Genomic DNA, 15,487 nt, shown 5'->3' on the forward strand with positions numbered 1-15,487 from the left:
CCAGGCGGCTGGTGACCCCACGCTTGGACCTGCCTCTGCCTCCTCTTTCTGAGCCCATGGGGCTTGGCCAGCTGCGCTAGTCTCCTGAAGCATGGCCGGGCTTTGTCAGGATGGGCTCTTCTGATATGGGATCAAAGGAGCCTGGTCTGCCTGGAGGTTGTGCAGGACACAGCTATGCATCAGAGACCACAGATTCCTCTGAAGCTGGTTCCCAGAGGCCAGAGGGGTGGGTCCTGATGCCTGAGCCTCGGCTTCATTGGGGGCAGGCCTCATGCCCGGCAGCCGACAGGAAGGGCAGAGGCTGAGGCCATTGAGAACAAGGATGAGGGGGGTCTGATGTCTCAAGCAGCCGTGTGGTACAGGTAGAGAGGGCAGCACTGGCAAACGAGCCCTCCCCTCCTCACCAAGGCATCTTGGGGAGCCAAGCTCCCGGAGGTTGGCCTGGGCAATGGTGTTGTGGTATCTTTCAAGGCAAGGGCTCAAAGGATGTTTTGCAGCCAGAGAACCCAAACCTCCCTGCAGGTCACAGAACCTTGTTTCACTCTGTTGCAGTCAGGACATTCTTGAAGGGAAGTTTGGGTCTGCAAGACTTGTTTTGTTCTGTCTGACCATCATTCAGGGTCTGCCCTATGGATTATCAAGATTTTGACAGCGCTTCCCACAGGGAAACATCCCAAAGGCCCAACTGGGCCCAGAACCTGTCCCAGTTGCACTGGAGCTTGTGCAGAGAGCTGGCAAAGAGCATAGACTCTGAGCAGCGGAATCTTCTGTGTGACCTTGGGGACTGTCTACCTTCCCTTTGCCTCAATGTACTCATCTGTACAATGGGAATGATGATGCTCCCTATCACTTGGCATATAATGCAGATTAAGTTGATTTTCATGATGTACCTAGCATAGCACCAACTCTCAGCAGGGACTCAACAAGAGTCAGCTACCATTTCCATCATCACCACCACCACCATTATCACTACCATCACTATTACCACTGTCATCACCATCACCACCATCACCCTCACCATCAAGCATCACCTGCAGTATCATCACCATCACCACCATCCTCATCATCACCCAACCACGACCATCATCACCGTCACCACCATCCCCACCACCATCATCCCCACCACCTTCGTCAGCACCCCATCATCACCACCATCCTCATCACCATCACTAAACCACGACCATCATCACCGTCACCACCATCCCCACCACCACCATCATTGTTACCACCATCACTACCACCACCACTGTTCTTCCTTGCAGCTCCCCCCATCCCCCAAGGCCCTGCGGTGTGGTCAGGGATGGGCAGGAGAAGCAAACTGCGTTCCCACATGCTCTAGAGGGGCAGGATTTGACCAGGCCAGCGGAGCTGCAGTGGAGCCCAGTGAGCGCTTCCAGAGAGTTGCTCTGTACCCCTACTTGCCCATGACACGTGTGCTCCCTCATCCTTGCAGCCCATGGCCAGCATGGCTCTCAGTAGGGGACAAGAATGTTCTCCAGGCTGATGCCCAAGAGGCTGGCAGCTGCATGCATCTGAGCAAGGATATTTTGAGGGTGGCGATCTCTTCCCTGAATGATTGTTTTAGTTTCAAAACAATCTGTGGCCCTTCTGTCTTGAATGTGCTTGGTGTTTCTTCCTTGAGATAATTCTGTTCTCCGTGACAAAGTAACCTAGACAGAGCATCCCAAACTGGCTTTGAGTCATTGAGAACTGACTTTCTTTACTCCGTGGAGAATTTCGACTGTCCCCTGGAAGGTGTTTCTAGGGTCAATGCGCTGCCCAGACCCCTGTTTCCCTGGTTGGAAGTTAACCCTTGACATCCCAGTATTGGAGAGGGGGAATTTTCCCTGTGTTGGTCCAATCTGCTTGACCAGAAACTGGGCTGTGCTGCAAGAATCAGCAGTTGAGGAAACTGGCCTTTCTGGGGAAGACCTCTAGGAAGAGTGTGGAGTGGCCTGTGGGGACAATATTCCCAAAGCCTGCAGTTCTCCAGGAAAGGGCCCTGGCCCAGCAGCTCGGACCTGAGGTCAGAAAGCACATGGTCAGGAACGTCCTGGGAGCCTTGGTCCAGAGCACGTGGGGCTCCTGGTGGGAACCTGTGTGTGGAGGTACCAGGAGCAGGGCTCACGGTGGAGACGTCACTCCAGGGTCCTGCACCTGGCTCGGTGCTTGAACACAGCAAGCACATTTTTCAATACGTGAAAGGAACATTCTGGAGAATCACATTCTCTGACCGCTGTGTGCAGAGGCCAAGGGGAAGAGGCAGCTGAACTGAGTGTCACGTTCTTAGGAAACTTGCCCTGGAGGAGCTGCGCCCACCCGGCATACCAAGCTCTAGTTCTGGTTCCGCTCCTGCCAGTCCTACGTCCGGCAACAACAGACGGACGGGTCCCTGCGGCAGAGAAGAGCCCTGTGCGTGAAGCCCGCCTGGGCCCAGGCCCTCCGAGGCCCTCCCTCTCCGCGGTGCCTCCTGCTTTGGCAGGAGTCTTGTGTGGGGTTTCTGTTTCTTACCTTATGGCAATATTGAGCCTCATGCTAAAAAGTGGGGCTTTTGTTTCCTAAAAGCACGGTGATCTTTCACAGTTAAACTAGTTTTGTGACCCACTTCTGGGGGCAGCTGAGAACAGCCTCTTGGCACACGAGTGTTTTCATGCTCCAGCTTTGGAGGACACTGTCACCTCCTACTCTTGGACCCGCCTCCACTCCCACTTCTAGAGCAGGAGGCTGGCCAGCGTCGAGGCCAGGTGGGCAGTGGGCACTGTTGCTGGGAAGGCTGTGCCCCTCCCCCCAGGGCAGTGGCAACTCCGCCAGAGCAGACCCCGAGGGCTTCCTGTGGACCCTTTCCTGTTCACACTCAGGGTCCCCCAAACCTAGTGGGGGTTCCAAGGCCTTCTTGCCCTTGGGGTGGCTCTGCACGTGCTCCTCTACAACCTCCGCAGCTCCAGGGAGGCCTTGCCAGACCCTACAGGGTGCTGGCTGCTACCGAGGGGCCGCCACCCTCCGAGGGAAGCTCCCCACCCCGGCTCACTCTTCCCCCCACACCAGGCTGCTGCTCTGCTGGAAGGGAAGTCGCCATCTGCAAGAGGCAGACTCAGGGCTGGGGCCCAGGGCTGGGCTGAAGACCTTTCCCAGGGGCCGAGGCCACCGGACTCATGGCCCGGCAAAGCTTCCCCACTTGGCTCAGCTCTGCAGCCCACCGGGCCTCAGGCTGCCTGGATCCTCCAACTGGCTCTTCTCAGCCAGAAAATGTGCCTGTCTGCGCTGGGGACTGTGCAGGCTCCCAGCATCCAGCAGCGTCCAGCCTGAGCCCAGCGAGACCTGCTTGCCCCTGTGCCTGCTGCATCAGGCTCGCTCTGCCAGGGCACGCAAAGCACCCAGCGCCACCTGGCCACTGGCAAGGGAAGGGCAGGAGCTCTCTGGCCCCGAGGCCTTGCCCCAGACAGACTGGCACTCACTGGCACGGCCATGTCTCCCCATGGGCAGCCTGAGGGCCCTGTCCCCATCTGGTCCTTCCCCCAGGAAGGACAAGATGTCCTTGGCCAGTGTGTGGGAAGCTGCCTCAGGACCTCCCCGAGCCACCTGGACTCTACCCCTACCCACGGGTCCCAGGCCCACCCTGGCTTCACACTGGGAGTCCTTCTGACACTTGAGTGGAGCTGCAGGGGTCCCAGAAGCCCTGTCCTGGGCTGGGCTGCCCACAGCAGCCGTGGGCCTGACCTGCTTTCTGGTGCTCATGTTGATTGCAGGACTCTGAGGCTCCTGGGACATCAGAGAAGGGCCGTGCTCCCCAGGCAGAGTCAGGAAAGTGGATGTGTTTGCTGAATGCTCGTCTACACCTTGTCCTGGCCTGGCGTGGCAATCCCAAGGGGCAGGGCAAGGCAGCTGCTTCTCTGGGCCCTGTGCCCCTCACCCCTTGGCCCTGCAGTGGCCGCGTGAGTTCACCAAGCATCCTGCTTTGAGGTGCCATGGGCCTGGGGTGACTGCAGGCAGCAAACCCACTCGTCTCTGGCCATTTCTACCAATGGCTCTTGACACTTCCTAGAACTGGCCACTGCTGCTGGTTGTGAGGCTGACTCAGCTGCAGCCACCACAACCCCACCCACCCCTGCAGCACAGCTGACGCCTGAGGGTCCTGGCCTTCACCCTGAGCCAGTGTGAGCCAGGCCCAGCAAACACACCCCAGAGAACCAGAGCACAGCCCCAGGAGCACAGGCCCAGACTGGCTCAGTCACTAGGAGAGGTGGCACAGATGGCACCTGCTGGGTGCCCCACCCCATGCTCTACCACAGGACCCAAGGACACAGGGGCCAAGGTGGGAAGCAGCTGACAGCAGGCCAGTCAGGAGCAGGCCAGGTGGGAGCAGGGCTGAGTCACAGGATCAGGGCTTCCAGAATGTTCTCCCTGACCAGGCTGGGAGCACCTTCCAAGCAGGGACCAGGGGTTCTGTCACTTGGCAATAGAAAACCTAGGTAGGGCGGGAGGGTCAGACGGAGCCATCCTCTAGGCCTCAGCCAAGGTGGGGAGAGGACAGGAAGCGAAACTGTTGGGGGAAGTGCAGAAAGCCAGCTGACAGCCAGCTCTCAAAGTGCAGTAAGTCGCCACCTGCTTGTGGGGGAAGGTACCGGAATGCAACTACTAGCAGACAAAATTCAGTGCACCTTGTGATGGACAAGGAGGTAACAGAATGGACAGCAGCTGGACCACAGCTCATACCGGCCAAAGGCGTGGCTGGAGCAGGGCAGTGGCCACACTGAGTGCTCAGCAGCCACATCATCTGTTGGCTGCAGGTTTTTAATACAAGCCAGTCTTGGAGTCTCACCTGTGCTCTGTTCAGGAGCAACACACTTAAAGTGAAGTGATTTGCAGGCATCCTGGGAACAGAAGGTGGCTTCCGGGCAGGATGAGTGACAGGCACTTGGGAGGACCAGGCCCGGGAAGCCCAGAGCCTGCGGGAGACTGCGGGAAGGGCGGGGGCCAGCTGAGTGGCACCACGGCTACACTGTGGTGTGAACACGCAGGGCGCAGGGTCCCAGGGGAGCCCAGCGCTGTCCTGGGGAGAGGGCATGGCTCCAGCCAGCTCCAGCCCAGTGGGCGGGCGGTGTCGACCTCGCCCCCTGCCTGCTGGTCAGCGAGAGCCAGTCCTGGGGATGCGCCCCTCGGTCCCCACACTTGGCTTGTTAACATGCAGCATTGGCCCACAGTACGAAACTTTGAGACGAGCGAGGTAGAAGACGCGCGAAAGGGCTGAGGAGGACGGCTTCACTGGGAAATGGCCTCTGATCACAAACGTCCTGGGGTCAGAAACCCAGTGTCTGAAATTTGACCCTCGACCTTCATGACGAATGTGTCATAGACCTGTGGGAAAGGTGGACAGCAAGCTCTGGTGGCTGCAGCAGGGATGGGAAGCCCCAGGTGGACCTGCCAGGAGCTCCAGCCAGCTCCTCGTGATGGCGAATGCCTGCAGGGCCCTCAGGGGAGCGCAGAGTGCAGAGATGTGCCGCGTGCCCAGAGGCCTCGCCAAGGACGGCCGTGCAGTCTCCTGCACCCCAGACCCAACCCTTGGTTCCCTCCCTCCCTCCCTCCCTCTCCTTCCTTCCTCCCCCCTCCCTTCCTCTCTCCTTCCTTCCTTCTCTACAGTAAAGCCTGATTTATTCCTTCCTTTCTTTTTTTTGGTGGGTGGGGGGCTGGGGACAGAAGCCAGGGCCTTGTGCCTACTAGCAAGTGCCCTCTACTGAGCAAAACCCCAGCCTGTAGCACATCTTTTTTTTTTTTTTGGTACCAGGGATTGAACCCAGGAGCCTTGACCACTGAGCTAAGCCCCTTTTTACGTTTTATTTAGAGACAGGTCTCACTGAGTTACTTAGGACCTTGCTAAGTTGCTGAGTCTGGCTTTGAACTCATGATCCTCCTGCCTCGGCCTCCCAAGTTCTGGGATTACAGGTGTGTGCTACTGTGCCTGGGCTGTAGCACATTTTAAAGAATTGGTTCTAATTAGTCGTACATGACAACAGAATGCACGTTGACTCATCATACATACATGGAGTATAACACTCATTCTCCTGGCTGTACATGATGTAGAATCACACCGGTTGTGTAGTCATGTGTGAACATAGTGTAATAATGTCGATTCAGTCTACTATCCTTCTTACCCTTAGGCTCCTTCACTCCCCTCTGCCTAATCCAAAATACCTCTATTCTTCCCTAACCACCTCATTTATTGTGAATTAGCATCTGCATATCAGAGAAAACATTCAGCCTTTGTTTTTTTGAGAATTGGCTTATTTGACTTAGCATGATATTCTCCAGCTCTATCCATTTACCAGAAAATGCCATCATTTCATTCTTCTTTAAGGCTGAGTAATATTCCATTATATATATATATAATATATATATATAATATATATATATGCCACATTTTCTTTATCCAGTCATTTGCTGGACACCTAGGTTGGTTCCATTCTTTAACTATTTTGAGTTGAGCTGCATTTTTGATGAAGAAAAATCTCACTGGTTTTTTGCAGGGCAGAGCAGAAGATGAATTTAGTAAATTCCAAACTATGTCTGCAGAAAATATCCAAGCTGAAGTATAAAAAGTAATAAAGAATGGAAAGAACAAGAGATATGTGTAGAGCGCAGCCCATGGCAGGTTGGTGTCATGGAACTGAGGTTCAGAAAGAAGGAGAGAGAATGGGGGGGGGGGAGCTGAGAATTCCACAAAACTGTTGAATGACATTAACTCCCAGATTCTGGAAGTTCTGGCTTCTCTGAAGGTGAGTAAAAGGGAAATGGCAGCTATGCATGATACAGTTGGCTAAGAACAAAGATCAAAAAGTTATTTAAGACAATCAGAGGAAAAGACATTACCTTCAAAGAAGGCACCATAAGCTGAATTTTTAGCCACCGAGCTGAAAGAATTCATAAGCTGAATTAAAAAAAAAATTTCTTAGATGTTGGTAGACCATGTTTTAAAAATTCATTTACTTATATGCAGTGCTGAGACTCAAACCCAGTGCCTCACACATGCTAGGCAAGTGCTCCACTACGGAGCCACAACTCTGGTCCCTAAAAAACAAAACCCATGGGAACTAAGGGCAGTAGAAAGAAAGCATTAAAGTACGCGGGATGATGAAGACTGCCAGCCTGAATTCTATCCTAAGCAGAAACACAGGCAGACCACATTTGTGTTCAGACAAATTCTAAGGGAATTAGTTGCCAGGTGAACCATGACCACAGTACAAAGAAACCGTAAAACACAAAGTTCTTTAGAGGAGCGGAAATCATCCCTGATTCGATGGGAGAGCAGGCAGGAGTGGGCACTGGCCGGCAATGTGGGAGGATGCCTGCCCCCTGGGCACCTGTGGCACGCAGGACCACGTCCAGCACATCAGCACCAGGGCGCAGCAGAGGATGAGGTTCTGCAGGACCAGCCTGTGAAGTGAGGGTGTGGAGGAGCGAGATCAGAGAGAGCACAGGAGGTGGAAGGTCACCTCAATACAGAGATGGAGGTCCTGAAAAAAATCAAGCGGAAACCCTCAAAATGAAGGAAACAATAAACCAAATTTAAGTTCAATGGAAAGCGTCCCCAACAGATTAGAACACTTGGAAGACAGAGTTTCAGGTAGCGAAGACAAAATATAGTCTTGGAAATAAAGCTGACCATGGAGGAAAGACGTTAAGAGACCATGAACAGGACTTCCAAGAAATACGTAGGCCATGTGGCTTCTGGAAGGCAGACCCTAACAGACACAAAGCCAGTGTGCTTGCTGCGGCCACACGGGAGGAGCAGCCCAGAAAGGCCCGCTGACCCTCCAACAGAAGAGCGGCCCAGAAAGGCCCCGCTGACCCTCCAACAGAAGAGCCAGAGGGGAGTCAGAGACATTTCTATCCCTTTTCAAAAAGCAGTAAAGGGAGAATAAAGGAGTAAAATCATAAAGCATACAAAACCAAAAGCAAGATGGCGGACTTCAGACAATCACGTGTACAACTGCCTCAAACGTAAGGGCATCCACTCTGATTGAAAGTGAGAAGGACAGGCTCCATCCTGAGAACAAGACCCGCCCATGTGGGGTTTCCACGAGATGCTCAGGACACACAGGGAGGCAGAAAGTGAACCAGGGAAGATGCTTCCGGGAAACAGGGCAGCAGTGGGAAGCCTACGGAAACATCAGCCCGGCAGCCCTCAAGGGAGGAGGAAAAGGAGAGAGAGGTACAGAGAGAAAGTCACAGTGTTCGCGCAACAAGCTCTACGTCTAGCGACGTAGTGCCTAAATACAAGCAGCAGAACTAGCATACCTGAAAGAGGAAATATACACGTCCACAATCACTCTGGCAATGTCCAGGCCCAAGGTGGACCTCTGCTGGGCTGACCACAGGGACCCTGCCCTGTCCTGAACCCAGAAACCCGTTCATGCCCACTGCGGTCAGGCCTGTGACCAGGGTGCCCCTCTGTGTCAGTGGCTGACAGTCAAATGCGCCATCACCTGGACTGGCAGAAACAGAGAAGAGAAGAAACCCCGTGGTGTCCACAGGATCTCCTTTTAATGCAGTTAAACCTTCTACAGCCTCAGAAAAGAAACCAAGGTCTATTTAAAATCGACAGCTGCCTGCGAAGCCCCTGGCACCGGCGACGTCCAGCCGCTGGCCTCAGCCCACTGCCAGGTGGCCCTCCCGCGTCGCGGTGCTGCCGGTGTTCTGCGCTCAGTGTCTCCTGTTAAACAGCGTGTTTGGAGGTTGTGATGCTGGCGGGGGAGCGAGGCCTCCGCGAAGGCCGCCTGCGGCTGCTCTGCTCAAGCTGGAGTCCAGGTTCAGCTTCATCACTTCGTCCTGCAGCCTCTTGGCCTTTGGGAAGGAGGAGGAGGAGAGAGGAAGTAAGAGTGGCAGCCCCTGGGACTGCCCATGCACCCGGCAGGCGCAAAGGTGCCGCCTGCCCAGGGGCTTCCATGCTGTCCCTCTGTGCGAGGACATCAGCCACGCGGGCCACTCATCTTGGTGAGCCCAACAGGCCCCACCTGGTGTCCTGAAGGTATGGTGAAGAGAGGACCCGCTGCGGCTGCCCCACCCCAGGCCTTGCTCAGACGTGCCGCCACAGGCCGGTGAGACCTGAGACCATCCTGGGGGCCGACCCCCCACAGCCACACACAGGGCCAGCCTGCTCCCCAGGTCAGCCACACACCTGTTCCAAACCCAGGCTCCGCCCAGCTTGCAGGCCAGAGCAAGGCCAAACAGGAGGCTGTACTTATGTAGCCGGCGGGAGGCCCCGGTGGCTTCCGGCAGGCCCTGCCCACCTCTGCCCAGCAGGCGCCTGGCCCCACCCTGAGGAGTTCAGCCCTGGGGGCCCACTGCACCTGTGCCCCCAGCCCCTCAGCCCCTTGCGGGCTGTGGCTGTGGCACACTGAGGTTTCCGTCATCTGGGCTGAGCCATGGTGACTAGGGAAGCGCTGCTGCCTTCTGACCCTGTGAGTGTGCGCCGGTCACTGTGCCTCAAGCAGACGTGGTCTCCCTGTGGGAGTGGACACTGCCTCCTGTAGTTTCACCCTTTCCTGCACGCCTGCCTGCCTGCCCTTCAATCTCCCAAAGGGGCCGGTTCTTGATGCTCCTTCTGGCCAAATCCTATCCCCAGAGAGCCATGGACACGGGCTGGCTCCCAAAGAGACCTTGGCACAAAGGCCATGCCCAAGTCTCCTGTCTGAGTATGGTGGGTCTAAGGCCTTTACTGGCGTCCACCCTGGCCTCAGGATCATCATCCACCTCCGTGGAGAGGCTAGGTGGGCCCTCTGTCTGAAGCACGGCCATTCCTGGGGACCCTGCCTTTCTCCTCATCTCTCTCCCCTCACTTGCTCTAGACTGGAACGCACCAGGAGAGGCTGAATCTCAGAGGCCGTCATCCACGCGGGTTCAGAATCTCTGTGCGTCTCTGCCTCCCGCCACCCCTCTTGGCTCGCCTCACTCCGGGGGGTTTGCTCAGTTTTGTCCACTGGTTCAAATCCTTTAAAACGGCTTCCCTTTTGGCTCTACTCGGGAGTTCTCCCTGGGCGCTGGAGCCTCTGAGTGTCACGGCGTCTTGCTGTGTGTCAAGGTGGCAGTATGTCCTTTGGTCACCTGGAGGGTCTGGACGCTGGCTGGCGACCTTTGATCAGTCAGTGAGGTCCCATGTTCTCAAGCTCACTCTCCGCCTGCTTTGGGAGGCCTCTTCTTCACACCGGGCTTCCCCAGAGGCCTCTGTGGCTCCCTATCCCTCAGAAGGCCCCAGGGCCATGTCCACCAGTCAGGCAGGGGCCCGTAGCCTTGTGCTGGCCAGCTGAGAGGCCTGGGAGGCAAGCAGGCTCCTGGCATGTCCTGGACACGCCGGGCCTCGTCCCGTTCTCAGGGCTCAGGGAGGCAGCCTGGGCCAGTCACCAGGCCCAGGGTGCCTGGTCCTTCTGTTTCTCTAGAGAGGAATCCAGCAGCCTTCGGGGGCAGTGGAGCCGCGGCCAACAGGAGCCCGCGAATGGGGTCTGACCTGGCCCCACGGTTCGAGTCTGTGCTCCCGAGATGGTCTTGGCTCCTGTTGGCACTGCTCTCTACAGGCCCTGACCTGCAGGGACTTTCACTGGCAAAGCCACACTGACCCCGAATGTGTCTGGACACAGGCCCGGCTGGTAGGCCCGAGGGCCAGATGATTGCATCTTGGTTTCTCCACGAGGAGTGCTCCCAGGGCTGGAGAGTAGATGCTCCTGCAGCCTGCTACTCTGTATCCTCCATCAGGCCTTTACTGGGGCCCACGAAGGCTGCCTGGCTCCTGCACTCACACTTGCATTCTGGTCGGGGGAGGGAAGGGCGAGGCTCAGGGAAAGCGAACACAGCTCTCACCTGCTGGCCAGAGGGTCACATGCCCTCCTCGGGCTGCGGGGGAAGGTGGGAGTGGGCCTTTTGTTAGGTGCCTGTGCCCAGCTAACGCTTCCCTCTATCAGGGAAGCCACTTCTCCTGAGCACCTCGTGGGACCTGAGGGGGCCTGGGAGGCCCACTCTGCTGGCTGCTTTGATTCAACATTTCCCTTCGTCAGCTGGAGACAGTGGAGATGGAGCCCACAGATGGGCTTCGGGAGCAGGGACTTCCGGTCCGGGGCGGTGCTGTGGCAGCCCAGCACCAGCCTGCTGTACATAGGGCGGGCTGAGTGCGCTGTCAGGCCTGGGTGCCCCAGGGACCAGACGAGTGCCCTTGGTGAGCAGGGAGGGGACAGGCGGCTGGTGCTCACTGGAAGGGTGGCAGTTTCCTCAGGCCGCAGGGCGGGAAAGGCCTCCCTCTCCCTGCGCTGCTCATGCGGGTCGCTCTAGCTCAGCACAGGTAGGCGCGGCACCAAGGGAGCGAGCGCTCGGCGGGAAGAAGTTGGGATTCAAACGCCTGGGTGGGCTCGGGCCGGACTGCTTAGGAGGCTCCTAAACGGTGCCTGGCCCTGAGTTCGGCCTTTCTCTTGCAGACGCTGGGCACTTGTCACTGGCATGCCCCTGGCTGCCCTGGGCCAGAGCCTCTGCGGGACCCCACAGGTGTGTGGAGCAGAGCAGGTGCCATCTGGGATGCCACTGCTAGGGGCAGACGCCTCACGCTGCACCTCTGATCCCCACACACTGAGGCCTCCCTGCACAGCCTGGGCAGGTCCTCGCCCTCTGACCCATGGTGCTTCCGGAATGCTCCATGCATTTATGAGAGGACGGAGCCGTCACATCCCCACCATGCTGGGGTGCAAGCCAGCAGACCCAGCGTGCGCATACTCACGGCCTCCAGGTCCTGGGCGGTGGTCCTGGGCTCCAGCAGAGGGGCTGCGCCTCTGGAGCTGCGGTCCTGGGCGGTGGTCCTGGGCTCCAGCAGAGGGGCTGAGCCTCTGGAGCTGTGACGTGTGCCCACCTGTGGCTCCTGCTGCCTCGCGGGCTCCTCCAGGCCAGCGCTGCCGCTGGAACACAGGATGGCCGCAGTGTGGCACGGGCACACTGGCCCGGCACGCCAGTGTGGCAGTCCCTCCACCCAGTCCCCTTTCTTCCCCAGCCACCTGCGGCCCCAGGTGCCCCAGCCCTCCTCCAGCGCTGGCCTGCCAGTGCCCCAGCTTCAAGGCCACAGGACAGATACCACTGCACACCCACCCCGTGGGCACACACAGGGCGCTCACTGTGCCACGCCAAGGAGGGCGGCGGGTTTTGTTCTCACGTGACAGACACGGTTTTACTGAACCTTGAGACAGCAGCGGGAAATCGCATCACAGGGATTTTAGTTAGACTCTCAGCACAGAGCTTGGGTCTTGGGGCTTCCAGTCTTGATGATCAGTGCAAGGACTTGGGATGGCAGAAGAGGCCCGGGATACAGTGGGCCTCATGTCCCTCAGCCTCAGGCCCTTGCTCTGCAACACCATGCTGTCCCCATGCTGTTTCCAAGCTGTCCCATGGCTGCGGCCTGAGACTCCTACCCTCCCTGTCCCCCGGTTGTCCTGCATCTTCTCTGCTCTCCTGAGCTCTAGATAGTTGCCAAGATGACCTGGCCTCTTGGGATAGCAGCCTGCCTAGCAGCCTGGCCACATGCAAATCCCAGAACTGCTCGGTGCCCAAGAGCTGGCCTCCCACTGTGGCCTCCTGATGCAGCTGTTCCTTCACTGGATTAGCAACCAGCCTCCCAGCCCCACCAGCCTTCAAGTTGGGGCCCAAGGGTCAGTCTAAGAAAACCAGGGCTTTGGGGTGAGATTAGATCTTGGGACTGGGAAGGAGTGGGACAGGATGGGGCGGGCAGCGTGGCAGCAGCCTCCGCAGAGGGCCCGGCAACCTCAGTCCTGGGGGTGGCTGAGCAGTGGCTGCCTGCAGGTGGTCCCTGAGAGCAGACGCCACCCCTTCCGCTCGCCCACCACAGCCCTGGCCCCCCGGGCGCTCGGTGCATGCTGCTGGGGTGAGCCACAGCCGGGGCTGCGGAGCAGACAGCCTGGGAGGGCCGGGACAAGCTGCCACCACCAACCTGATCTCATTTGTGTGTGACATCCTCTCTTTGCCGGGTCTCCTTCTTCCAGAGGGACTGGGTTGGACTTTCCTACCACCCAGCAGATCTGTGGCAAATGGGTACTTCAGTGCCATCTAGGGAGATGCAACAAGACGCTTTCAGGCCCTAAGAACACGCTGCCCCTGGCACCACCTGGCCTGCCTGCCCAGCAGCTTGCCAGGGGCTCTCCCAGGGAGATGTTCCTCACGTGCCACCCCATCCTGGCCTTGGCTGGACTCAGCCCATCCCAGGTCTGGGTCTGGACAGCCTTTGGAGGTAGTGCGGGGGAAGGTATGGGGTGCAGGACCCAGCATGGCCTCTGAGACTGCAGCAGCTGGCCCCAGGCACCCTCTGAGCACCTGTCCCCGGTAGACATGATGCATACTGTTCCCAACGGGTCCTATACCTTTCACACAGGTGCGACCGTGTCTTCAAGTCACTAAGGTACTAACACAAACAGCAGGACCCTGCACCCGTGCCCAAGAGGCCCACCATGAGCCCCCGCTCCTGGCCAACAGCACAGCGAGCTGGCCCAGGCAGCAGAGAACCACAGACCTGCCGGAAGCTCCCGGTGCACACCTGGTGGAACACAGCCCTGCCCAGCTGGGCAGCTCTACTCCACTGCGCTCAGGGGGCCGGGCTTCCAGGGGCCTTCCCAGTCCAGGGCTGCCACGCTGGATCAGGCTGACTCCTGATCTTACTGGACTTGGGAAACAGCGGGAGGCAGACATGGAAAGGGGCACTGTGAAGAAGCAGGGGCGGCCCAGCCAGGGACAGAGACCAGTGGACTAGCTGGACTCATGAAGAGCCCTGGCTCATGGCTGCTGAGGCCGGGCACTGCAGAGAAGGTGCTCAGACGGCGCTGCTGCAGTGCGTGAGCCCCCACATGTCACACAGACTTCTGGTCACCTGGAACCCACATCGGGAAGCCCCACCAGGGCGTCTCACCCTCCTCAGGTCAGCGGGAAAATGCCGACTCTGTCCACAGTCCTGGCCCTGCCCTCCTGCCACACACCACACCTGGGAAGCTGGCTGGACTCCAGGCTCCGAACTCATTTCCTGACAGGTGCTGTCCCTCCTGCCCACTATGCTGTTGGGCGCACTGGTCCCCGACCACCTGCCGGGGCCTCCAGTGCTGCTCTGCCCCCTCCCTGCTCCTCTGCAACTGCCCCGCCCTGGTCCCCGTCCACATCCTCCACTGCCACTGCCGGCTCGCTGCCAGGGTCATGGAACAGTGTCCCAAGCTGCTCCTGCAGCCTCAGCAACAGAGGCTGGGACACATGAGGGCCTCTACGCTCAGGAGTACAATCCGGAGGGCAGGGGTGGACACACCAAGGGCGTGGCTCAGTGCTGCCTCCAGTAGTCTGACCTGGAGCTTGGATCTGCGAGCACAGGAGCGCACATGCCCGTAGGCACGTGTGCTGTGGTGAGTCTGGAGCAGTCTGTGGTAAGTGGGAGGAGGAGAGGGTGAACTTCCTGCCAGGGATCCTCCCGCTGGAGTATGGCAGGCTCAACTTGGGTCTGTTCTCCCCTCTAAGTGGATTGTCAGAGCCAGGACCTTGTCTGTCTGTATGGTCATTTAACCCTGGCCACACCTGGCACGTTCGAGGGTCTACAACCAAGAAGAGGGAGGTTGGGTAGGGACAGGAGCCACACGCCCCTTCCCTGGAACCACCCCAGAAAAGCACAGTGTGGACACCGCAGACCTCACCTCTGGGCTGTGGGACTGGCACACTGCCACTGGCTAGGAGTCCCCAGAGACAAGGCCAACAGAAGATGCACAGTGCTAAATTCAGGAGGCTTTTTTCCTCTGCAGCCAGACATTTGATTTTTTTAAATACTAAAAGCATGTATTTGGAAAGAAGCCCACACAGGCATTTTCCACCAGTACCACAAAGCATGGAAGAACACTCATAAAAATACCCACTCTCTGATGAGACAAGAGCGTGAACCCCGGGGTGGCAGCGTGAGACCTGTGGGCAACCAGAGGCCATTCACACAGGACAGTGGAGCGTCCGTGTGCTGGACGCCCAGTCCCGGGGCTCCGGCCCAGTGCAGGGTGCAGCGTGTCGGCAGGCCTGGCCTGTCACACGCAGGCGGGGGGCCTGTACACTTAAGGATCCCTGAGGCAGGACGAGCAGGGCAGGGGGTATGCCCCATGGGCCAGGGGGCAAAGCCAGCAGCCTCTACTACCAGGATCAAGGAGCCGCTGCCCGCCACGCGGGGTCTTGGCGCCCTCTTGTGTCCTCTGCAGGTGCAGTGCAGGCTGGAGTCCGGTTTCACCCCCAGGGCCACCAGCTCCTGGCCCAGCTCACAGCTCGGGGCTTGCTCCTGCAGAGGCACTGCTAAAAACAATGCTCGCCGTCCGACTGCTGTTATTTCTACACGGTGGTGTCCTGAAAGTTTACAAAGCACGCATGTTCTTTACTTGAAAAGACACTTTGCAGGCCGGGCTTTCTGGTCATCCCAGCAACTTGGGAGGCTGAGGCAGAGGGA

General features: G+C 58.1%; 1 protein-coding gene across 15 annotated transcripts in view; it reads right to left on the reverse strand.

The window, feature by feature from the left end:
- Positions 1–8,519: 8,519 nt before the first annotated feature.
- The window catches only part of LRRC27 (leucine rich repeat containing 27), a 29,584-nt gene continuing 22,616 nt past the window's right edge, over positions 8,520–15,487 (reverse strand). For 13 of the 15 annotated variants that reach the window (XM_079138444.1, XM_079138440.1, XM_079138448.1 and 10 more), the window contains 3 exons: positions 12,971–13,086; positions 11,753–11,927; positions 8,520–8,838 (listed from right to left, as the gene is read on the reverse strand). In XM_079138444.1, the coding sequence (XP_078994570.1) occupies positions 8,698–8,838; positions 11,753–11,927; positions 12,971–13,086 (432 nt within the window). In that variant the 3' untranslated portion in view covers positions 8,520–8,697. The remainder of the gene's footprint in view (positions 8,839–11,752; positions 11,928–12,970; positions 13,087–15,487) is intronic. The other 2 variants (XM_079138439.1, XM_079138441.1) reach the window with 2 other exon arrangements.

This window comes from Sciurus vulgaris (genome assembly GCF_902686455.1).
Source record: "Sciurus vulgaris genome assembly, chromosome: 4".
NCBI classification, from domain to species: domain Eukaryota; kingdom Metazoa; phylum Chordata; class Mammalia; order Rodentia; family Sciuridae; genus Sciurus; species Sciurus vulgaris.